A 26,151-nucleotide genomic window follows, 5' to 3' on the forward strand; every position below is an offset into this window, starting at 1 on the left:
ACAAAGATTAGGACAACCAAGAACAGCAATCGGACAACTTAACTCAGTATGGTGGGATAGACACCTAAATATGAAGACAAAAACGCAGATTTATAAAACATTAGTGCGAAGTATTATGACATATGGGGCCGAAAATTGGATCATAAACAAGAAAAACAGCAGTAAGATAATAGCAACAGAGATGGAATGCCTGCGAAGATGCTGCAGAGTAACAAGAATGGATAGGAGAAGTAATGACGAAATAAAGCAAAGAACATCAATAGAAACAGACATACTAACATATATAGAACAAAAAAGACTAAAGTGGTATGGACATGTAAGAAGAGCTAGCGACAGCAGATGGATAAAAAGAATAACCGAATGGAGCCCCATAGGAAGGAGTAAAAGAGGACGACCCCGAAAATCCTGGAGGAACGAAGTAGACGACGCCATGAGTAAGAGAGGACTAAACGATGGAGAATGGAACAACAGAGAGAGATGGAAACGGTTGAGCGAGGGAAGCCAGTGAATACTGTAGAATCCCTAAATATATATATATATATATATATATATATATATATATATATATATATATATATATAAATTGGTTAATATAACCTCCATGATTTGATTTTCTAATAAATTCTCCACATAATGTCATATTACATTTTATCATATTTAATTTTTTTAAAATGTTTTTAATTCGAATTCTAAATAACTTAAAACAATCCCCGAAAAATTGCATTAAATCTTTGTGTCCTAGATTAATAATTATGCCTGTTCTAATTTTACTCTTGAATGCGGAATTTACATCTTCCCATTTAACCCGACGATGTTTAGTAATTCCACCACCCACGCGAAGACCGAAATTTTGAATTTCCGATTTAATTGTCTTTAAATGCCCCGCGTTTGTCTGTAGTTGCCGTAATTTAGCTAATTCTAAGTCCCCACACCGAATCGCTTTAGTAAACAAAGCCAAATGTCTTTTAATGTGATTTAACCAAATATTCGCTTCTCGCGGTGTATAATTTCGAAACAAAACATCACGCGCTTAAAAAGCAATAAATCAATAAATAAAAAACTCACCAATATTTTTTTTAATCCTCTAATTTTCTATTATTTCAAACGTGGCGGCTGGTTGCACCTTTCCAGTGGCAACGTTTCCTCGGAACACCAAGCTATACTTTCCCTCGCTGAAATGTTCCAAATGCGGCCTGTAGAGTTCAACCACCCTTTGCGGCAAGAACGTCACCTCCTTTTCTAATTCAATAAGGATGGATTCCCCAAATTTCGTATCGACTTCTCTTGCCGCAATTATCTTCTGGGGTACTCCTACGGGTAGACTGTTCAGCTTTCTAATTGTCTTGATTGTCTTCTCTGTAAGCAGAGAGGATGCATTAATCTTTTTTAGGTCCATCTGCAACAATATATATTTTCTTAATTTAACAGTAACATATCTTTGACTAGCAATTTCTTAATTTAACAGTGAAATATCTTTGACTAGCAATATTATTTTACAAAAATTCTATCTATTATAATATGTATATTTTTTAATTTAACAATGAAATAGTTTTAACTAACAAAACTTTCATAGAAACAAAAAATTACAAATACCGCACTATTTACAAAGATTTTTTTTTAGAACAGAGAATATAACCAAGTAATTTGAATAAAATGTTTAAATCAGAAAAATTATTAAGAATTGGAAATTAGTAAAGATAATGATGAATTCTAAATGATATAAAAAAGGTTAAGTATTATAACACTTACTTTTGTATATATAATTGCCGGCACTTCACAAACACAGAACTTCTCCGAACGGTACTTTGTAAAATTGCTGACGCTGCACAAAACAGACAACTTGTCTGAAGGATGATCAGAATTGAACTGATGATATGTAGAGCATCTGCTCTTTATCTAACTGCCTCTCCCACGCTAAAACTATGTTGCGCAATATTTCGTAAGACTATTCATTTATGCATCACATGCCGGGCTTAATTATTAAATAGAACGGAATGTGCACCTATTTCCTGCCTCCATGCGAATATATTTTATCTTACATTAACTAAAATTGGAAAGTGCACGTGTTTTCCGGCTATATATCGTGATCGCGTGAGAAATTTTTAATAGCCGGCGTATCCGATGATGTCATTATTCTCAGTAGCAAGATCTATTTTATAAAGATTTCAACTGATCATGTAAAGTATAAATTGAAAAATAAACGAATTTTTGTTATTATGGTAATCGATAAAATATATACGAGGTAACTCGTAAAATATAAATTGAAAAAATTTAGAAGTTTTACGCTAATGGTTGTAGGTTTTAATTACAAAAAAATACGAGGAAAAATTGCTCTCTTTGTCTGTCATTCGTCTTCTTCTCTTTGTCAATTCATAGAACGCAGTCACCGACCAGCGATTGAACATCGTTCTCATTGGTTACGTTGACGTGTAGCTTCGTTATTATTGGGGGGGCGTCTTTTCGGGGGGAATGGGGGGACTGGGGGCGTCTTTTCGGGGGAATGGGGGGGACTGGGGGCGTCTTTTCGTTAATATTGTGGTACGACTCCCCCATTAGTCGATGCACGTCTTTCTCATTGGCCGTTGATGCACACCATTGGCCTCCAACGTCAAGAGGATGTCCACCATTGGTCGAGGACACGTTTCTGTGGCATCATTGGTCGAGAAAAACGTTCTAACGTCACGAGGAGGGCGTTACTATGTCACCATTGGTCCCTCATCGCTATACCGCCATTTCTATGATGTTTATTCAACTTCTAAGCTGTCATTGGTCGCTGGGGGTGTTGCTATTCCCACCACTGACGCTGCTATGCTGCCATTGGTCAACGACACGTTCCCACGTCACGAGGACGTCCACCATTGGTCAGCAAGACATTGGGGGACGTTTCTATGTCACCATTGGCCTGCTATTCCCACCACTGACGCTGCTATGCTGTCATTGGTCGACGACACGTTCCGACGCCACGAGGAGGGCGTTACTATGTCACTATTGGCCTGCTATTCCCACCACTGACGCTGCTATGCTGTCATTGGTCGACGATACGTTCCGACGTCACGAGGAGGGCGTTACTATGTCACCATTGGTCCCTCATCGCTATACCGCCATTTCTATTATGTTTATTCAAATTCTGAGCTGTCATTGGTCGCTGGGGGTATTGCTATTCCCACCACTGACGCTGCTATGCTGCCATTGGTCGACGACACGTTCCGACGTCACGAGGACGTCCACCATTGGTCAGCAAGTTATGGGGGGACGTTCCTACGCCACCATTGGCCGAGGGGCGTGGTCTAGAGACACGAGGTACGTTCCTACGTCACCATTGGTCGAGGGGCGTGGCCTCGAGACCCTAGGCACGTTCCTACGTCACGAGGGGGGCGTGACCTTGACCCATGAGGATACGTACGCTTGACGATCGACGTGTGACGTCACTTCCGCTCCAGAAGGAACACTATCTATCTACTTATATATTTTCGATCGTTTTGAGTTTTTCTAGAGGTATCTCTCTTGCGTACAATAAGTGTATAAAGTTTTTTAATTTATATATCTTCTGTATATCATTATTTCTTCTGTGTATTAAAAGTTAAATTTTGGTTATTATTTAGATTCTCTTAACGTGTTTATTGTCTTGTTTCTGCGGTACGAATATATGTGTATCATAATAGATTGTAATGCATATTTCATTTATTATAATTAAAGTGCTCTTTGCGTTTGCCAATTACTTTCTCACTTCCTCAGCGATAGGTCTTTTTTTTCTCATCAATAACCTTATCCTCGCTCGATTCAGTTGTTCTAAGATATTTGTATTTCACTATATGCTCTATTGTACCTATGAAATTTATAATATCTAATATCTGGTGCTTTCATATGAAACTGGAATAAAACACGTGGTAGATAATGTTTATTCGTTTTGAGTACACTTTTTTTAGAACCTAGTACATTAAAGAATAAATATTTGTCTGTTCAGTGTTTTCCAAGTCTGCAAAACTTAAACAGGCTTAAATATTAGATTATACATTTATTAAGAATGTTCAATATCTAAATTTAAGATTTTATATCTCAAAATATGAATAGGTTTTTACATTTTGTTTGACGGTTTAATCTTCGAATCGGAGTTCATTTTTCGAAAAACTATAAAATTGTGAAAACAAATTGCTATATAAAAGTACGAGGCAATATTCTCATGCTGTGAGCTTTGCTGCTCTGGTACTTTTATAACGCTTAAGATATTTTTAATTTATTGTCAACATTTTTGAGGTGTGTTTCCTTAAATGACCATGTCTAAGGTTAGTACGTTTGATTAAATGAAATTGACATTAATTTGATAGTTTCTATTTTATTAGTACTGATGGTATAATATGACTAGCATCTGTTGGTATTATATATCAATTTCAACATGTGGAAGTGAGAGCACTCTCTTGTTAGTAATTTCAGTGTAAATTATGACGAAACCAGAAATAACCCATAATATTCTCCCCGTGTGATCTTAGTATTTTTGTTGATTGAATAGTATAGGCCAGGGTATCCAACATTTCAATCAGCGGTATGTCAGAGTGGTTTTTATTAATTTTTATATATATTTGCAAAATGAAGAAGAAAGTTCAGTACAGGCAGTTAAACGGCTGATCCGTCAATTTAGAAGTAAGAGCAAGTACCAACTTGCTGAAAAGCATACCCATACACAAAAGGTATATGTAATAAAATGTACTGCATAAACTATAGCGATATAAGCTATATATCTATTAATTATTAGGATATACAGTATTTTTTCTAATACACCTAGAACGATTGAGTAAATAGGTGAACTATAAAATAGGTGGATATTATGGTCTGTTTTTTAACCAGGAGGAGTAATTCAAATTTTCCGCGCCGTAATTCTTGTTTCTAATTGGTCCAACCGCAGGCAAGTTTACTCCACTAAATTATGACATTTTGACACTAATGACATTTGTGAAATTTTAAATTTCAAAATTTATATCGACGATTTTTTGTATTTTCTGCGTTATTCCTTACATTTTTTTAGATTTTTCGTTTGTATTTATATAAAAACAGTTCTTGTCAGAACTATTTAGCGACATATTAGTGTTATTAAGATAACAATATGGATTCAATTAATTTTTCTTCCACCAAAAAAAACGCCGAGTAGATTTGGGTCATTTATCTACAAATGAGAAACAATGCATTATAAACATGTATAAACAAATCAAAAGTGATAATTCTGGAATGAAAATAACAGCCACGGCAGCAAAAATAAAACAGGCAACAGGTTAGTTTTGCAGAATAGTTATAGTTAAATCAAGACTTACTAAAGTAATGTGCTAATTTTAGGTGTTGGGAATTCAACTATTTACCGAACAATTAAAGAATATAAGCAGACTGGAACAGTAAGATGTTCTAAAAATATTGGCGGTCGACCTTCTATTCTTGCAACATACGATGAAAAAGTTAAAACATCTATACGCCAGAGAGTACACAGCTTCTTTTTCAAGAATGAAATGCCTACATTAAATAAAATTTTAAGTGAAGTAAACAACCGCCCAGATCTTCCAAATATGTGTCGTTCATTATTATATAAATTATTGAAGCAAATCAATTTTAAGTAAGTAAATATAGGTTAGCCACAATTATATAGTAAATAAAACATGCAACCCAAAAAATATATTATGTCTGAATTAGGGAATCAATTAGAAGATAAAGAGCTTTAAAAATATTTAAAAATTACTGAATTTCGATTTTTTTTTGTATTTTCTTTGCTTATAACTTTAAAACTATTCATTTTGGAGCAAAGCCGTACAAAAATAAAATAAAGGTAATGATTAAATTTCCTGTAATGGCTCATTGATGCAAGTATTAATAACAGATGGATACTCTGCAAGTACTACTACACCAAGATTTCCCAATTAGATTTCAGAAGATGTATTGCTTAGTCATATCTTAACAAATATACAAATGCATGGTGGAAGACCCAGTTCTTTGAAATTTAGTGTCTAGCTTAATAGAATATCAGACAACCTAAGGTGCAATGGAAACAATCACCTTTTAATAACTATATCTAACAACAAAAGATGTTGCTGTGAAGGATAGGGGTGTAGCAGTAGTACTCGAACAATGTGTAGCAAATGTGATGTCCGCATGTGTATTGACTGCAATAATTATATTTTTCATATGAGGACATTCTAGTTTTAATACAAATTTCGTTGTATTTCTTAAGAATATATTTTATTTTAGCTACAATACTATAATGACCTAGCATTACATTTATGTAACAAATGTTTTTTGTTAGTTAATAGATTTTTAGATTAAAAAATTGTTAATTTGTCTATTATTATACATTTTTAATAAACATATATTAGTTTCTTTAATATATACATTACAAAAAAACTCGGGTCATAATGGGTTAAATTAATATTCATCAAAATAGGACCACATAATATGAGGAAAGATGAAATACTTTCCAAAATAAACAAATGTCAGATGGACATATAACACGAGGAAGACCAAAGATTAGATATAGGTAAGGAACAAATACTTAGAATAAGTCATTGAAATAGATTGGAATTGAGAAATAAGTATTCCTGAAGAGACCAAAACCCAAACAAAAAAGGTTGTCAAGCCAATGATTATGATCACATTTTGAGAAATAATAGAAAAAAAAAACATTTAGTATGACATTCAATAGTATTCTCATTCTCATGCAAAAAAATTGTTGAATAAAATGTCTCCTAGAATTTAACCATTGTTCCACATCATTAACATTTCTATTTACCAACACATCAACATTTTCTACAAAATCATCATTATCATTATTTTCCCTTAAACCCAGATTGTAAGGTAATGGCTGTAGCACATATTATTGCAAGAGATGTATTTAATTTGGATTGTAGACCTTGTTGAAAACAAGGAAACTGTCTTTTTCAGGTTCCAAAATAGCTTTTCTACAATACAATATTTCTTGTTCTTATATGTGCACTATTGTATCTATTTTCTTGATCATTACCTAAAAATATACATATATACATACAGTGATTATACATACATATATACATACACTTATTCTAAACATGCCAGTGGGGGTGGCTTCTATGATTGTATTATAATCAGTGTACAAGAGAGAAAGTTTTTAAGTTCAACAACAATATCCATATTCTCCCTTCTATGACCAGAAAGAGCTACAATTCATTTAATGGAGCCTGCATAATGAAAATGTCTATTAACTGTACATTTGAAAAATGGGCAATCCCATATAGACGATTGCCCATTTTTCAGACTCGTTCCAGACGATTTTCTTCTACAATGTGATAAATAAACTCTAAAAATTCTTCAACTTCTTCATAGCAGTCTAACATTTTTTTATTGTAATTAGAAAAACTAAATAATATATATTGGAAGTGAATTGGAAAAAATTATTATTCAAACATACACAAACAAAATTAGGTTAGAATCGATGTGAGGTTGTCCAATACTGATTACTGGATTACCGCAAGGCCGAGATAAGCAACCAAAAAAGATGTATTTGGTGACTTTTCTAGTAACTTTCTTGGGTGTGAATCTGTCTTTTTAGTTTACTCCTCCTGGTTAAAAAACAGAGTTATAGTGTGGAATTAGAAATACTTAATAAATCGTTGATCAATTATTCACTATTAGGCAGTTAATGAAAAATGTTGGGAATACAAAAAAAACATTAAACTAGTTATTTATAAATTTTAAACAAACACTGATATAATCATAAGAATAAAACTATGAAATACCATGGAAGAACTAGGCTTACCTAATAAACTAATTAATTTAACAAGGAATAATCTACAAGTAAAGTCAGACTTCAAGGAAAACTGTCGACTTATTTTCAAATGTACATTGATTTCAAACAGGAAGATTCCATTCCAAACTCTATTTAAAAAGTAAAATCCAATAGTCATAACCCAAAGTGCTTTAAAAAAGGTGAACGAATTAGCGAACAGCTGTTTTGAAAACTAAATATTATGAAACGAATTGGGGATATTATATTACACAAACTAAACCGCTTGTCTACAAAAATAAAATCAAGAAAATATGATACGACAGAAAAGACTAATCACTTTACAGTTAATTGCCACATAAATATCAATGAATAACGGAAATATTAGGACGATTGTATACATATAAGACAAATAACGATAAATGTTACAAATAAAGGTTAAAACATGCTTTTCAATTCGCGGTAAAAGATTTAATAGAGTTCAGCACACAACATAAATTCGTAACAAAATTCATATACCAGTAAACGGTACTCGAGACAACAGCAAAGTAATTTTGGCAACAAATATGTAGGTTGTACTTTACACCATTGGAATCATAGCACCCGCTATGGAAAATGGTGTCTTCTTTGACATCCAGCAACCACAAATGTGAAATTAGGAAAGATTAATGTGAAATTAGAAAAATTCAATGAACCGTTGATCAAATATTCACTATTATATACTTAATTAAAAATGTTGGGAATAAGAAAAACATTAAGCTAGTTTGCAATGCTTGAGAGCATTGCCCGGAAAGCAAACACAGAAAATCTCACAGTTTAATAATTAAGGTCCTCATATTATAGGGACTTTTGACGATGAGTTTAACATAGTAGTGAGTATAATTATTAGTGAGAAAAAAACATTAATACATTCAATAGAAAAAATCACAAAAAAGGGTCCTCCAAATCAACGATAATAAAAAAATATATGGCTATCATAAGAAGACTATCATTAGAAACAGAATAGGACATAATATTTCAATAGACCAGTATAACTTTGAAATGTTTCATCGGTCTAAATATTTGAGATTTAAGAGCACTTTTAACAAAAACACTACAAAAGAGAATAACAACAGAATACAAGCTGGAAATTGCTACGTTTTAAGCAAAAAATTAAATCCAAAAATACATCCCGCAGTAAGAAAAATAATATTCTACGTATGTAAGTAAAACACGAACAATGAAAAAATAAAATAAGAGCCGATTGAGCATCGCAGAAAGAAGAATTCTTAGAGAAATATATAATTCTATTATGAATCAGACCACAAATCAATACAAAGTGCAAAACAATAACTTTATCGTTGAGATTTAGTTTCTTGTACGACGGTGCAATTTTTATATACCTATTTGACCTTAGCATTAGTTCCCGGTCGTAAAACACTTCTGACTGAGGGCAATCTTTCTAGTGTATATATCCTGATTTTAGTAGTATGTATTACACTTCTGGATTTAAAAGTGTTATGAGGTTATACATATATCAGTTTGCTACCTGAATTTTCCCTTTTGTCTCTTTTGTGACAACGTTATCTGCGATATCTAAAACGCTCAAATTTTTTAAAATTATATGGGTCTATTGTTACGTTATATGCCCTATTTTACATCGTCTCTTTTGTCTGTTAATGAACATTTATTTGGTTTTCTCGTTACTATTATACCGTTTTTTTTACTGGTAATAGCATTATTCTATAGTATTCTAATATTTAATCTATGGAATAAATCAGGATAGCGGATAGATATTCTTTACTTTCTCGGAGAAATTATATTGTAACACACAAAAACCCTATTAAATTGTCAAAAACTTCCTTGCATATTCTATAATATCAGTACCATAATAATGCATATATTCCTGGACTGGCTAATCGTTGGATAATAGGAAGTATGAATGTAGCAGTTTTAATGGTTTGGTGACTGCTTGCTAAAATCGGGGAGCAGAGATATCAGTACCAAGTTAATGTCTATAGGAGTTGCGGATACATTTTCTGATAACTTTTCTGAGTTCCTCCCTTTTTTTAACATATACTATAGAAGTCTCAAGTACAGTTCCCATGTATTTTGTGAAAGATGCATAAGGTATTTAGACATCGTTTTTTGTAAAATTAATGTTTTAGTTTTTCAGATGTATAAACTTGACGTTCATTAATTTGGACTCATTTAGTTTAGGTTTCCAATTTTAAGTACATATGAATTTTATTTAATAACAGTTATAATTTTTTGTTGCTACTTTGCTGTTGTCAAATACTGTGAGTGTGACAGTGTCATTTCCAACTATGACCATGTAGGTATACTATTTGCAGGTTAAACTCCCATGCTATACTTTAGCCAAGGCCTAAGCTATGTCAAAAAAGACTAGCACAATTTTTTTTTCTAAAACGTGTTTCTCAACAAGTTTCTTACTTAGTTACCTATATCGATAATTCTGTATATTCAATTAATCATAGGATATTTTTTATCTCTGAATAAAAATTATCGGTTTGGAATCAGCTCTTTTCTTTTATTATTGGTTTCATTAACTTAAGGTGGTTCTTAACTAGCTGTTTCTCAAACAGTTTTAACATTACTGATTTAACAAATATGAACAATTTGTTATATAATATTTTGAATAAATCGAGTAGCGAATAATTAATAAAAATAAGCGATTCATTTATTTTGAAATATTATGTATATATGCAAGTATCACCATATTAACTGATTCTTCATCATCATTCTCTTTGCCCTTATCCCTTTACGCCTTATCCTTATATACAGAGATATCTTTCTATCTTTCGCCATATCAAGATGAATTTCTTTCATACACATATTTCTCCTATTCGTTTCCCGTCATCTCTTTTTCGGTCTTTCTCTCCTACTACTTTCTGGGACCTGGAAAACCAGAATCCTATGTATTGCATGACTCGTGTCGACGATCAACATGCCCTAATTATCGTAACCTATGCTTCCCCATTTTTGCATAGATGAGGTGCTGCGCCTAGACTTCTGCTAATATTTTAATTTTTAATTTAATATTTTCTTTTTAAGCCACCCATCCATCTAAGCATTGTCATTTCGTTCAAATGCATTCATTGTTCTTATTTTTTTAACTGTCCAATTTCGGTTTTATATCCGTTTTATGGAATTTACCTTTCAGTTTCGTAAGAACCTTTCTATCACACAAGACATCACTTGCTTCTTTCCATTTTATCCATCCTTATTTGAGTCTACTATATCTCCATCTATTTCCCCATTGCTTTGTAACATCAAATCTAGATTCCTACCTAAAACGATTTTTTTTCAATAATTTCACCAGTCAACATTACAACCTGATTTAAAGTGAAGTTGAAGTTAATTTTTAAATGCACACTTTAGATACTCTGTTTTTGTCTTTCTTAGTACCTTTTTGCTCAAGCGCCCATCTTCATTGTCTCAATCATTAATTGAATTCTCTCTCCTTATCTCTTACTAACACCACATCGTTAGCATACATCAGGCACCATGGGATATCTCCTTGACATGTTTTCGTTAATTTTTCCAACACTAATTAGAAGAGATAAGGGATTAGCACTGACCCCTGATGCAATACTATTCTTAAATGAAATTTATCAGTCTTACCCTCACCTGTTCTAACATTAGTTTTCCATTACTTGCCTTATGATAAAAATTGCATCCGTTGTTGATTTGCCTTGCGTGAATTTAAACTGATTTTCTAATATTTCTATTGGTTGGTAAGTTTGCTTTCTCTCTTCTAAAAGCATTTACTAACATTGGCCATACCTAGTGCTACTGCTAATTCCAGTATATTATCTGCTGCGTTATTTCTAGTTCCAATGCCGTATTCTCCATCTATATGTTCATTTCCTCTGTCTAATTAGCCTATATTAGCGTTGAAGTTACCTTCTATTATGAGTCATTTCTTAGTTGGAATATTTCTAAGTCTACCACCTAACTGATCATAGAAAGCTTTTCTTTTATCGTCACCTATTTACACATAGCGACATGGATTATGCCTGGAGGAACAACCGCTAACCAAATTGATCATGTCTTGATAGACAAACGGGCCGCAACAAGCATACAAGATGTGAAAAGCCGAAGAGGAGCATGCTGCGGATCTGACCATCTTCTAGTACAGATAAAATACAAATGCAGAATTCAGAGAAACAGGAAAGAAAGACAGGAACAAAGAACAGAACAGCTAGATATACAAAAATTTAAACAACAAGATGTCACACAGAACTATGAAAGAGAAATAACACAGACACTGACAGTACTAGGTACCGAAGAACATTGGGAAGAAATCAAAACAAAAGTTATTGACTCTGCAAGAAAAATCATAGGCAAGAATAAGAAAAATAAAAAAAGGGAATGGTTCAATGACTAGTGTAATAAGGCCATACAGAAAAGAAATGAAGAACACAAGAAATATATGGAAAGAGGAACCAGAGAAAGAAGGGCAAGTTACCAAGATTCAAAACGGAGGGCAGATAAAATATGCCGAACAAAGAAAAGAAAATACGAAAACGGAATATACAAAAAATGGAAGAAAATGTTCAGAGCAACAATATAAGACAGGCGTACAGATATATACGCAATTTAAGAGAAGGATATAAACCCCGAACAAATCTACGCAGAAATCAAGAAGGGCAAATAACCAGTGGTCCAAAAGAAATAAAATCAGTCTGGAAAACCTATTTCCAAACACTTTTAGGGACACAAGAAAATGAAGATCATATTGACATGCATCACAATGAGGGAGACACCGAAAATATAGAACCCCCAACGATGGAAGAGGTAAAACAGGCAATACGAGCACGAAAGATCAATAAGCCTCCAGGTATTGACAACGTCCCACCTGAGCTATATAAATTAGGTGGCGATCACCTAGTAGGACAAATGCATGTGCTCATGAACAAGATTTGGAATGATGAAAAGATCCCTAATGATTGGAAAACCGGGAATATATGCCCAGTTTATAAAAAAGGGGATAAACTAAAATGCGAAACTTATCGCGGCATAATCCTCTTGTGCACGGCGTACAAAATTTTTACTTACATACTAAACAAACGACCGGTTTCCGAGAAGGAAGATCTACAACTGACCAACTATTCACAGTAAAACAAATCTTAAACAAATCGTGGGAATACGACATTGACGTCCACAACATATTCATAGATTTCAAACAAGCCTACTACTTAATTAATAGGAACAAGTTATGTCAAATATTGCAGAGCTTTAATATCCCCCAAAAATACATCCGACTGGTAAAAACAACAATGGATTCGCCAATAGCAACTGTCAGAGTCCAAAATTAGCTCACTGTAAATTTTACAATAGCCCAAGGATTAAAGCAAGGAGACGGGCTTGCACCGACACTATTCAACCTGACCTTGGAATATGTGATAAGACAGCTGATTATTGGAAGAGGTAATCTCCTCTGATGAAGTGGCAGCGGACGCGCAAAATTTGCTAGAAGTTAGAACCTGGAGAAGATCGGCGCGAGACCGACAAGGTTGGAGGCATAGTTTGGAGCAGACCAAGGCCCGATTTGGGCTGTAGCGCTATTGGAGGGAGAGAGATGTAGATGGTGGATCCAAGCTCAACATCGTTGAAAAGTTCTCTCAGCTGACTGGTTTTTTCCTCTCTCACTTTTAGTTTTTGTTTGCTTCTTTGCCGGCAAAGATAACACTTTTCTATTTATCACATGGTTTTATCTGCACTAGAAATACGTCACATTTGTGTTAGACACATGTCTTACCTATGATATTTAGTAAAGTAAAGTTTCTTTATCTCTAGATATGCCCTCAACTTTTATAAACATAATTAGAATAGGTAGTCCTAAAAGGTTCGATTTGACAAAATCATATTACACGGGTGATTGAATAATTAGCCAATTAATTAGTTAATCATTCTCCAGGGTACGTCCAATTGCAATGGTCTCATTAGTACTTTAATCTTCGTGAAGCCTCCTTCTTTTGACCCCTTAACTAATGGCTTATCATTTACTTTTTATGAAAAATTTAATTTTTATATACAGACTATTACTATTCGACGATATTTCGAATCAGATTTGTGTACTAATAACTGTAGGTAATAAAGAATCTCTTTATGCAGAGTAAATAAATTTGTAATTTCAGTCACAAGTCGTTTATATGGATATGTGTGTGTGTGTGTGTCATCGAATTTCCTGACTGTGGACTTAATCCATTAGCAGAACTTATTTTTGCTCTACAGATATTTATGTCACATATTACTATTAAAATAAGATTTTGTATTTTAAAGATATACCTAGATTCTATAACAATAAATGGATAATTTAATCTTCAGCTACAATCATACAATATTACACATTTATATAGATATATCTATATCATAAAATGTATTCTAGTATTATTCAACATTACTCTTTATTGTGTGTTTTTTATTATTATTTTCTTTTTTTTTATTTATTTATTTATTCTTTTTTTTTTTTAATAAATTACATTATAAGGAATGTCAACAAGGAGTACTTCTGCTCAGGGGTCTTTCAGAGCAATGCACAAACACAAGACTAGACCACGGAAAGATAGGTAAACAAATGGGATAAACACAGGTATTAATAGTTCACAATTTTAATTTTATATTAAGTATGTGTTTAATTAGGATCTCATATACACGTTCGTCTAAACTAGATAATATTGTTTTTAGATTAGAAGGTCTTGTAATATTGGTTTCTCTATATACTTGATTCATGAATTGATTTATTTCTATTATCTTTAGTCTACAGTTTAGTATCATGTGTTCTGCAGATCCTAACTCACCACATTCACAAAGATTACTATCACTAAGACCTATTTTAAATTTGTGTTCTGGAACTAGGCAGTGTCCAAATCTAAGTCTGCATATGTATGAAACAACGATTTTTTCGCTGTGGTAATGATTAAACCATGATTTAGCTGGAATATTTAATTGTATGTTTTTGTAGAATAGCCCTTTAGTTGAGTTGTTATACCATTGTTGCCAGGTTTTGGTTTTATTGCTGGTAATATTAGCGTAAACATCATTTAATGTTAATTTATATTTACTTTCATTTTCTTGTTCGGTGGCCTTCTTAGCTAAAGTATCTACTATTTCATTGTGTTTAAGATTAGAGTGAGCTTTTACCCAACAAAATGATATTTGTTTGCCCTTAGCCCTAAGTGCGATATATGCTTTAATAATGTCAATATATATGTAGTTTGATATGTCCTTCAAACTTTCCAGTTTAAGTAAAGCACTTTTGCTGTCTGTAAGGATTAGAAATTTCTCTTCGTTATTGTTTATACTGCTTATATACTGCATTGCTCTCAGTATTGCAATAAGTTCTGCTGAAAATGTTGTAAAATTTTCATTAAGTCGTATACCCTCTTTATACCTTGTCCTAGGGTCCCACACAGCAGCGGCCACTCTCGAATTCATTTTTGAGGCATCGGTATAAATTTGGTAATGTTCCGGAAATAAAGTTTCTATATCCACATTAAACATGGCATTCCTTAAGTAAACTGAAAATTTCGAGTAATCTCTCATGTAGGTTGGTTGTATGTTTGGTATATTGTTTAGATTTATCTGAAACATGGATGGCAGAGTTGATGTGTATAGTTTATTTTTAAATTGTCTTCTATTTAACTAATTCTATTGTAACTTTCGGCAAGAAGTAATGTTGGCTTTTTCCTCCAGTATTCAGTGGTTAGGTCATTTATATAAAGTTTGTGGCAGTTGTTACATATTATGCTCTCTTTAGTTATCATTTTAGTTATAAATTTTTCACACATAGTTTTCCTTCTTAACCATAGTGGTGGTTCATTACATTCTACGCTTAGGTTTGATATTGGAGTACTCATCAAAGCTCCTATACATAATCTGAGGCATTTATTTGAAAGGATGTCTATTTTTTGAAGATGGGTTTTGGCGGCTTGATTGTAAAAGTAACATCCGTAATCTAATATTGATCTTATGTATGATCTATACATTAGTAATGCTATGTTGGGATCTGCTCCCCAGGTTGTATAGTTTACTGCTCGTAACGCATTGTACCCTTTGTCAGCTCTTGCTACGATGTACTCAATATGATCTTTCCAAATCATTTTCCTATCCAGTATAATACCCAAATATTTAACTTTAGGTTGAACTTTAAACGAGACATTTTGCAACTTCACTACTTCTGGAATGTTTCGTTTTCGGAAGAATATGCAAGCTTGTGTTTTTTTGGTAGATATGTTTAATGTTATTTGATCTAGGTCTTCTTGTAGATGTTTAAATACTGTATTTATTTTACTACTGCCTTGTTCTATTTCCAATTGATCTACATATATGCATATATCATCTGCGAATTGTAATATTTTACCTTGTTTGCTAGTAATTATGCTTTGACCTATATGAGCTGTGTAAATAGTGTATAATATTGGACTTAAGATGCTCCCTTGAGGTAACCCGATGTTTGAAACTCTCGGTCCTATTAGTTTGTTATTAATTTGAAGATAAAGGGTTCTATTGATGTAAAGTTGATGAAGTTTCCAGCAGAGTATATCTGGCAGTCCGATTTCTTTCATTTTGTGGTATAGAAGTTGTAGGTTCACATTGTCATATGCATTTTCTATGTCTATGAATGTAGCAAATACCGACTTGTTGACGGAAAATGAGTTATATATATATCCAGTATTAAGTGCGTTAAATTTTCCATCGTAGAACATGATTTTCTAAAGCCGAATTGTGTTGCAGGTATTTTAGAATTTTTTTCTAACCAGAATTCTAGTCTACATTTAATCATTCTTTCCATTGTTTTAACACACATGATGATAGAGAAATGCCTCTATACGAATCCGGACAGTTTGGTGATTTGTGTGGCTTAAGAATTGGAACTATAATGTACTCTTTCCATGCACGTGGTATATCCATACTCATCCAGATATTGTTTATTACATTCAGTAGTTGAACTTTCTTATGTATGGGTAAATTATACAACATACTATAGTGTATACCATCTAATCCTGGAGCTGAATTATTATGTCTTTTTAGGCAGTTCTTTAATTCTTCCAGACTAAATGCTTGTGTGAGAAATATGTTGTCTGTGTTTGCTTCGTCATTTTCATGTCTATTATCCGTAGGGTTCCTGTGATTAATTTCTCCTTCTATAACCCAAGGTCTAGCAATTTTATTAAAAAATATATCTGTCCACTCATTTACAACTATCGGATTATTGGGAGGGTTATAAACGTTTTTTAATTTTCTTATTTCTTTCCATATTTTGCTAATGGGTGTATTTTTATTTAAACTATTACAAAAGTTTTTCCAAGAAGCTCTTTTGCTGCCTAAAATAATTCTTTTTTTATAAGCTTCTGCTTGTTGGTATTTTAAATAATTATCGTAATTAGATAGTCTTTTAAACTGCAAAAAAGCTTCTTTTTGTTGTCTTATAGCGTTCCTACAATCATCATTCCACCATGGTTTATTAAATTTTGCATTGGGCCCCCTTTTCCTCTCTGGAATAGAGCATTTACTAGCTAAATTGATTGAGTCACAAAATGTGGAATATTCTTGCTCTGAACCATCTGATATATTATTATTCTTTTCATTGTTTAAGAGATAGGTAAAGAAAGCCCAGTCTGCCTTTTTAATATTCCATGTAATTCTAGATCTAGATATATCATTAGTTTCAATGACACCATTACTATTAGTAACGTTATTATCAGTATTATGGTTAAATTCTATTACTATTGGGTAGTGATCAGAACCCAGACTCAAAGTTTCTGTGTGCCAATTAAATTTGTAATAAATATCCCTAGAGCAAATTGTTAAGTCTATAGCAGATCTATTTAAATTCATAGGTCTACGAATTAATGTTTCTGACCCATCATTTAGGAAATTAAGTCCACATTCCTCCATAGCCTCAAAAAGATAAAGACCTTCTTGGTCGGTGACATCACAGCCCCACATTTTATTATGGCAGTTGAAATCTCCCCCTATTAAAAAAGGTTTTTGTAAACTAATAAAAAATTTAACCCATTCGTTTTTTGACACACATAACTTGGGTTTTGCATAAATGGAATATAAATTTCAGATTTTATTATTTATTTTAATCTGTACTGCAACGCACATGACATTATTTATTTTATAAAAATTTAAATTGTTCTGAAAATTGATATTTTTTCTTAATAATATCGCTACTCCTGCATAACCATCTGATCTATCTTCACGGAAGATGTTATATTGGGAAAAGCTTATCTTTGAATTCGGTTTTAACCAAGTTTCACTTAAAAGAATAGCTAAGAATTTATTTTCGAAAATGTACTTTTTAAAATGGCCTTTATTGTTCACTATTGATCGTGAATTCCATTGTAAAATCTTATTATTTACTAGGGCCATTTAAAACTTTTTCTATACTACTTTTAATGTCGTCTAAAATTTGTTTGTTTGCTATTGAAATTAAGTTTTTATCTAAGAAATTTTTAAATATTGTTACTATATTATCAGTAATTTGTTTACTAGTTAGTGAGTTTTGTTGGACTATTTTTGTTTGATTTTGATATAATGGGTTGTTTATAATTGGTAGCGACGGGTAAGCAGAGGCGCTTGCAGTGTCCAGTATATTTTCGTGTTCTTTTGAATAAGGATAAACTGATTTATTTTGAGCTCCTTCGCTCCATTTTCTTTTGGTTGTCACTGTGTACCTATTTCCTGTGTTTGTTGAATTCAGGACTGTCCTATAGCTACTGCTGTATTTTAATTTTGCTTCTTCAAAAGGTAAATTTTCATTTGCCATTATATATTTAATGCCCTTTTGTTTTTCAAACTCAGCGCACTTGTTTCGATCTAATGCTGAATGGTTTCCGAAACATAATATACAAGTGGGATCTGTTAAATCGCATACATCTGAATCATTTTCCTGTCCGCACTTGCTGCATCTTTTCTTACCTCGACATTGTGACGTAATGTGTCCGTATCTAATGCAATTAAGGCATTGTATTACTCTCGGAACGTAAGGTTCCACTTGGTATATCATTCGTTCAATGATTACTTGTTTTGGAATCATTTGGCCTCTGAAAGACACCACTATCGTACCCGTCTCCACCAGTTGATCATTTTCTTTTCGCTTTATTCTTTTAACGTTTATTACTTTAAAATTGCCGTATCTTGGAACAATAATACCTTTTAATTCGTTTTCTGAAATATTTTTGTCTACCCCTTTAATTACCCCACTCTTTTGAGTAAAAAAATTTGGAATATATAAATCGTAATTTCTTTCTATTAACTTTTTACATTCCACTAAAATATTAGCGCTTTTATATGTGTTACATTCAATTTTAATTTTATTTTTTCCTATAATATTAATATTAACAATATTATCTTTAAGTGCAGGTACTGCACCTAAAATTAATCGTGCTGTTGCTATGCGATGCAATCGGCCAATGTTACCTTCCTTATTCTGCATAAAAACAAAATAAGGACCTTGGTCACCTTGACTGTATTTATTTTTCACCTCTGACATTATGGACTGGCCTATATTAATATTTGTTTTATTGCTTACCTGATAATCTGGTAATAAGTTTTTTGAATTTGTTATCGGTACCTGTTTTGATTGTGTATTAATATCAATATTTATAATTTCCTCAAACTGCTTTTGTTTTTCATTAACTTCATAATCCATATTACTAGCAACATCGTCAATCCTTCCTCTGTCAGGTGGATTTCCTCTGCCATCTGAATTTAATTCCATTTTTTGGTAAAAACAACAACAACTCTATTAATTAGCACTTCGATACCACAGAGAACTATTCGCTTCCGCTGCTACAATCGAACTGTTTATATGGATAATAAACAGTTAAAATAAGTGTTCAAAATTTTAACTACCTATATCGGCGCTATTGATCTTGACAATGGCTACTTAGACATAGTATTTTTTAGTATGTAATATATTCTGGATCATATTACATACGTGCCAATATGCTGTACTAATACTGTTGAGCGATATTGATATATTTAATGTATGGAGGATATATTGTTCCCATTCCTACTTACTATGCACGCGTTTAAAAATAATATTTGAAAAAAATATATATGGAAGGGAAGTACTTTTACCTATGGTAGCGGCAATCAAATTTATTTCTTACACTTTAACGTTTCGTGGTAAAAATGATTTTGTGTGAAAATAATGGTAATTAAATAGGTGGTAAACTTCAAGATTGGTATAATAAATTATTTATCCCTACAATATGTGATGAATTTATTTCTATTGTATTGAAATATCTGCAACTCATAAGAGTGAACAAATTACAGAAAGCGAAATTTTACTCTCTAATTATTGATTCAACACCTGATATAGATCAGCGTACCGTCATTCTTCACTATGTGCTTTTAAGTGGTATAAAAGAGGGATTTTTGAGATTTGAGACTCATGAAACTGATGGTTCGGTAGTCACTACATCTTTTTGCATTTGCTTTTTTAGGTATCGTCACAAAAATCGACAGCCGCCAATCCGTTGGTAAATCCGATTTTTATATAGCCAGTTTCATAAATTTTATTAAACAGATGAAGGAGAGATATTTTACCTGAACTTTGGAAGCACTTTATTATTTCACTCGGTATTTCATCTGGACCTTTTCGGGTCTTTGCTAATCGTATTGCTTGTTCAATTTCGTCCATAGTTATATCAGGTCCTGTAACTACTTCGTTAATTTTAAGCTCGGGCATCACTAAACAGTTCCTCAATATACTCTTTCCATCTGTCTATTTTATGCGAATTGTGATAGTCAGTTTTCCGTCTCTATCAACGTTGTTATTTGCCTGTTTTTTGTTCTGACCTGTCAGTTGTTTTATTTTTTTATACATATTAAATTAATCATGTTTTTCCTGTAATTCTTCAATTTCTGAACATTTGTTTTCGAAGTATGTTTGTTTTGCAGATTTTGTTTTAGTCCTTATCTCTTTATTAATTATTTTATACATTTCTACGTTTTGGTTCTTAAAATTGCGTCTTTTTTCGATCAAATTTAAAATTTCATCGTTCATCCACTGTTGCTTTTTTTGACTGCTCTCTTTTAAGTTTGGAGTTGAGTTGCTTATAATCGTTTTGATTTGGTTCCAATGATCCTCGATGGATTCTTGTTGTTCATAATTATCAAAATTGCTCTCCAAATTGTTTGCAATCATCTGGCTATTGTTTCTAATAAAATCCATATACAGTTTGTTATAGGATCGTTGTTGCTTTATCCGTTTAAGTTTTAATTTTATTTCTGCTAACAACAGATTGTGATCAGATGGAACATTGGCACCAGGAAGAGTTTTTACAGACTTTACTACATTTCTGTAACGCTCACTGATAGTTATGTAGTCAATTTGATTTCTGACGATATTACGGGGAGTGTTTGCTGGAGATTTCCATGTAAATTATCTCCGTTTAGGTAGTTTGAAAAAGGTGTTCTTTATACATAGGTTATGTTCTTTGCGGAGCACAGAGCCACCTTCTCTGTCGCTCACGTGGGTAACTCCAATCTGGCGCGTCCATGTCGCTGGGATTGGCATCTATCATTTCAGTAGGCCGGAGTGAATACATGGCCAAGTCCAGATCGGGACCCAGCTCTGTGGGATATAACACTGACCCCTACCTAGGGATACAGGTGAAGACCACAACGGTAGGCACGGCGGAGAAGAAGATCTTCGGTGCGACGTGGATGGCGGAAGTGGCATCCCTGGATTTTAGGGATGGTATAAAATCAAACCGATAGCGCCTGACCCATATTGGGCGGTTGTCAATAGCGTCTGTACCTATAATGGGCGGCTGAACTAAAAACTCGTCAACACGCAAAGCAAGCGTGACGTTTTAATTGCTATTACCCCCTTTTATTATGTCAGATACAAATACAAAAACGGATTTACCCCAGGTGAGTAGAAAGAAAAATTCAGAATCTCACACTGATAGACTATCAGTCAGTCCCACGGATTCTGGGGGGGGGGGGACAAAATTCTGACATATTTTAGAAAACCATCTAACAGATATATATTTCTAAAAATAGCAACTTTCAATGCAGGAACCCTGCTATCAGAAGAAAAATTCATAGAAATAGAATCTGAACTTAATAAAATCAATTGGGACATTGTTGGAGTCGCTGAGGTCAGAAGGAAAGGAGAAAGCCTAACCACTTTAAAATCCGGTCACATTTTCTATCATGTCGGAGAAAACGATGGGAATTGAGGTATTGGGCTCTTTATTAATAAAAAACTAGCTGAGAATATCATATCAGTAAAAGCAGTTTCCACAAGAGTTATACTTGCAAAGTTACAACTAAACACCCGTTACTCCATAAAGATCATTCAAGTCTATGCACCAACATCTAGTCACGCTGACGAAGAAATAGAACAGTTCTATGATGACTTGTACACAGCTGTTTCAGAAGACCAAGAACATTTTACGGTAATATGTGGCGACTTTAATGCCAAAATAGGAATAAGCACTGATTGAGCTGAAAATGCCCTCGGAAATTTTGGCACACCAGATAGAAACGAAAGCGGCAAAATACTCTTAAATTTCCTATTAGAAAACAATCTATATTTAATGAATAGCTTCTTCTATAAGGAAATCCATAGAAGATGGACTTGGAAGAGCCCCGATGGTAAGACAAAAAATGAGATCGACTTCATCATCACTAACAAAGAACATATAGTCAAAGATGTTACAGTCTTAAATCAATTTAGAGATTTCTCAATACAACAAGAGAAGACGTAAATAACCTAAACGAAGAAATAGTAGATACATTAACACAAGCTCAGGAAAAATCTGGCCCTAAACATGGAAAAGAACAAAAAATTAGTAAAGAAACGAAACAAAAAATGGAAGACTGTAGAATGCCCAGAAGTCAAGGAAATGTTGACTCACAAGATATAAACAGCATCAATAAAAAAATCTCTAAAGCTATTAGACGGAATATTAGAAAATACAACAACAAGAAAATTATAAAAACTATAGAAGACAACAAAAGCATGAAAGCATTGAGGAGAAAAATGGAAAATGGCAAAAAAGAAATCTTCCAACTTAAAGACAAAAATTTGAATATTATCTCAGATAGACCAAGCATATTACACATAGTAGAAAGTTTCTATGAAACATTATATAAAAGTCAAGTTATTCCAGAGCTCATCGAACAACCAATACAAAAGGTACATAATGTAGGATCGGAGAATATACCAGATATATCACGAGAGGAAATTCAACATGCCCTCAAAAATATGAAAAATAATAGAGCTCCGGGGGAAGATGGTGTAGTCATTGAGACAATTAAACTAGGAGGTCCACTTTTGATGTCCCGAATCCAAACACTTTTTAATCTATGTCTGCATAGTGAAAACATTCCAAGTACATGGAAGAATTTGGTTACAATCCTCCTCCACAAAAAAGGGGATAAATCAGATCTCAAAAACTATAGGCCAATTAGTTTGCTTAACCAACTATATAAGCTCTTTACTCGAACACTGACAAACAGATTAGAAGCAAAACTCGATTTCTATTAATCAGAAGAACAGGCAGAGTTTCGAGCGGGACACGGAACAAACGACCATTTGAAATGCCTTAAGACTCTAGTTGAAAAGTTTATCGAATATAACAGACCCCTTGCTCTTATCTTTGTCGACTTCCACAAAGGATTTGACTCAGTCGAAACAGTTGCTATCTTAAAAGCACTATCAGAATGCAGAATAGATCACAGGTATGCAAATATTATTCGAAATATATACGAAAATGCGACAACAACCGTTAACCTCCACTGCATAACTGAGAAGTTAAAAATTGGCAGAGGTGTACGGCAGGGAGATACCTTGTCGCCAAAACTATTTATAGCAGTTGTGGAGTACGCATTTAAATGGCTAGAGTGGGAATCAAAGGGTATTAGCATCGATGGAAAGATATTCAATCCTCTCAAATATGCCGATGATATTGTTCTCATAACAGACAACTTAGGAGAAGCCAAAGTTACGCTACAATAACTACAGCAAGTAACCCAGAAAGTCAATTTAAAAATAAACTATGGAAAAACAAAAATGATGACCAATCTCGTCCCCAATGAGCTAATAGAAATCGAAAAGTCGCCCATAGAACTTGTGGAAAAATATGTGTATTTGGGTCACGAAATAAGGTTAACGCGAGATAACCAAACATGTGAGCTACTTAGAAGAATAATTTTGGGTTGGGTTGCATTCGGAAAAATGAGAGATGTATTTAAAACAAATATACCGATCCATTTAAAAAGAAAAGCTTTTAACCAGTGCGTTCTACCAGTCCAGAACCTACCAGGTTCGATAATCGATTCACTAATAGTTGAAAGAGAATTACTAAATTTAAAATATTTTCTAATCATAATTTAATTGCTTCACAAGCTTCATCTTTTAAAATTAGTAATTCTCTTTCAACTATTAGTGAATCGATTATCGAACCTGGTGCTGCTTCTATTTCGCAAAATAACTCAGCTTCTCAATTTAGTTTAAAAACCAACGTTAGTTCTTTAGATAATACTTTAAATAGCTTAGATATACCATCTATAATTATTACTCCCGCTAGTGAATTAAATACTATGGCCATGGCACCCGCTCCCGCTCTAGTTTTCGACGTCAATAAAGATCTTTCCATCGTGCCTGATTACGATGGTAACCCTAATGAACTTCACAACTTAATTGAAGTTACTACAATGCTTCTTAATCATTTCTGGGATCACAATAATCCCGATAACTTCCAAAATCACATGATAACTCGAGGTGTAATGAATAAAATTAAAGGAAGAGCTCGAGAAATCATTTCCGTATATGGGTGTAAAGATTAGCCCACGATAAGGACCATACTAATTCAAAACTTTGCCGATCAACGTAATGAAAATTCGCTTACAAGAGACATGGTAAACTTAAGGCAAGGACCCAACGAAACTCCTCAACAGTTTCACGAGAAAGTAATGTCACTTTTAAACACAATTTCGAACCACATCGAACTACATACCGACAATGCAGATGTAAAGAGGAGCAAAAAGGAATTCTTTCAACAACAGGCCCTAACTACGTTCTTAGCAGGATTACGAGAACCAATGGGATCAACCATACGATCAATGAGGCCTACAAATCTTGCTTTCGCTCTTCCATTCATCCAAGAAGAAAACAATATTAGGTATTTGCAGAAAACAACCAATTTTTCATTGCCAAATAAGAATTCTACCCACACACAACCCCAGAGACAGCCGCAGTTCACAACACCACCACAATGGCAACAACCCATGCCCAGGCCACAGTAACATCAACCATTTTTCGGAAGTAATCCAGCACCGTCCCGACCAACATTTACCCCAAGATGGCCAATACAACCCGCTCGATTCCAACAACCAAGGCAACAATTCATGGCATACACACAACCTCCAAGACCTAACCCATGGGCAAGCAGACCACCACAACAGTACAAACCAACACCGATGTCTATAAGTACACGCCAAACGGGACATAACAGAGGTTCAAGCTTCAGAAACTTTAGGCCGCAGCAACCGCAACCACACACCCCAAAGTTCACCGTAGAGGAGCTATTCAATATTGAACAACAAGACGAAAACGATACCGATGCCTACTATGGAGAACAGACATACTACTATCCAAATCAGGACGCATATTCAGATGACTACCACGTAGAAGATTATCAAAATGCCCAATTCGAAGAAGAAGATGTAAATTTTCCAAAACTCCAAGAGGAAAACGAAGAAACGTAATCGAACTCAATTCGTATTCAGATAAAAAAGAACTTCCATATATCGAAATTAAAAATCCTCCCCTTAAACTTCTTCTTGATACAGGGGCAACCAAATCATTTCTTAACCCCGAAATTGCATCCAAATTTTATCAAAAATGAACCGTTTGTAGTCAGTTCAATATTTCAAAACCATTCACAGGAATATTGTGCTGAAATTCCAATCTTTCCAGAATTTAACTCTAATATTAATTTAAAATTCTACCTTTTTAAATTCCATAAAACATTTGATGGTCTTATCGGCCTCGATAACTTAAAACTTCTACAAGCAAATCTTAATTTCCCAGCATCCACACTAACTACAGCACACTCAGTTCTCCCTATCTTTTATTATGAAACCAACAAAACACAATTTTATACAATTCAATTGGAACCCAGAACAATCACACAAGTAAGACTTCCAGTAAAACAAACAAAAGGCACCATACTTATACCAAAACAAGAAATACAAGGGGCAACTCTAAGAGAAACTCTCAGTGAAGCCTGCAATCAGCTAGCCTGGACCGAAATGATCAACAATACTGATGAACCTATTCAAGTAGCACTCACCGATCCTGTTAGAAGCAATCCAATAGATCTTCATGAATATCACCTGTATACCTCGGACATCATTCCAATGGAAACAGAAACAAG

The 26,151-nt window shown here is 33.6% G+C and overlaps 1 protein-coding gene across 1 annotated transcript; it reads right to left on the reverse strand.

Moving 5' to 3' along the window:
* Positions 1–14,341: 14,341 nt before the first annotated feature.
* On the reverse strand, positions 14,342–15,175 carry LOC140438754 (uncharacterized). Its single transcript, XM_072528401.1, has one exon. The coding sequence runs from the start codon at positions 15,173–15,175 to the stop codon at positions 14,342–14,344; it is 834 nt and encodes a 277-aa protein (XP_072384502.1).
* Positions 15,176–26,151: the final 10,976 nt, after the last annotated feature.

Source organism: Diabrotica undecimpunctata, chromosome 4 (assembly GCF_040954645.1).
Source record: "Diabrotica undecimpunctata isolate CICGRU chromosome 4, icDiaUnde3, whole genome shotgun sequence".
Taxonomy (NCBI): Eukaryota; Metazoa; Arthropoda; class Insecta; order Coleoptera; family Chrysomelidae; genus Diabrotica; species Diabrotica undecimpunctata.

Excerpts from the sequence above, each read along its gene's own strand:
- LOC140438754 (XM_072528401.1), bottom strand. The coding sequence starts at position 15,175 with ATGAATTCGAGAGTGGCCGCTGCTGTGTGGGACCCTAGGACAAGGTAT.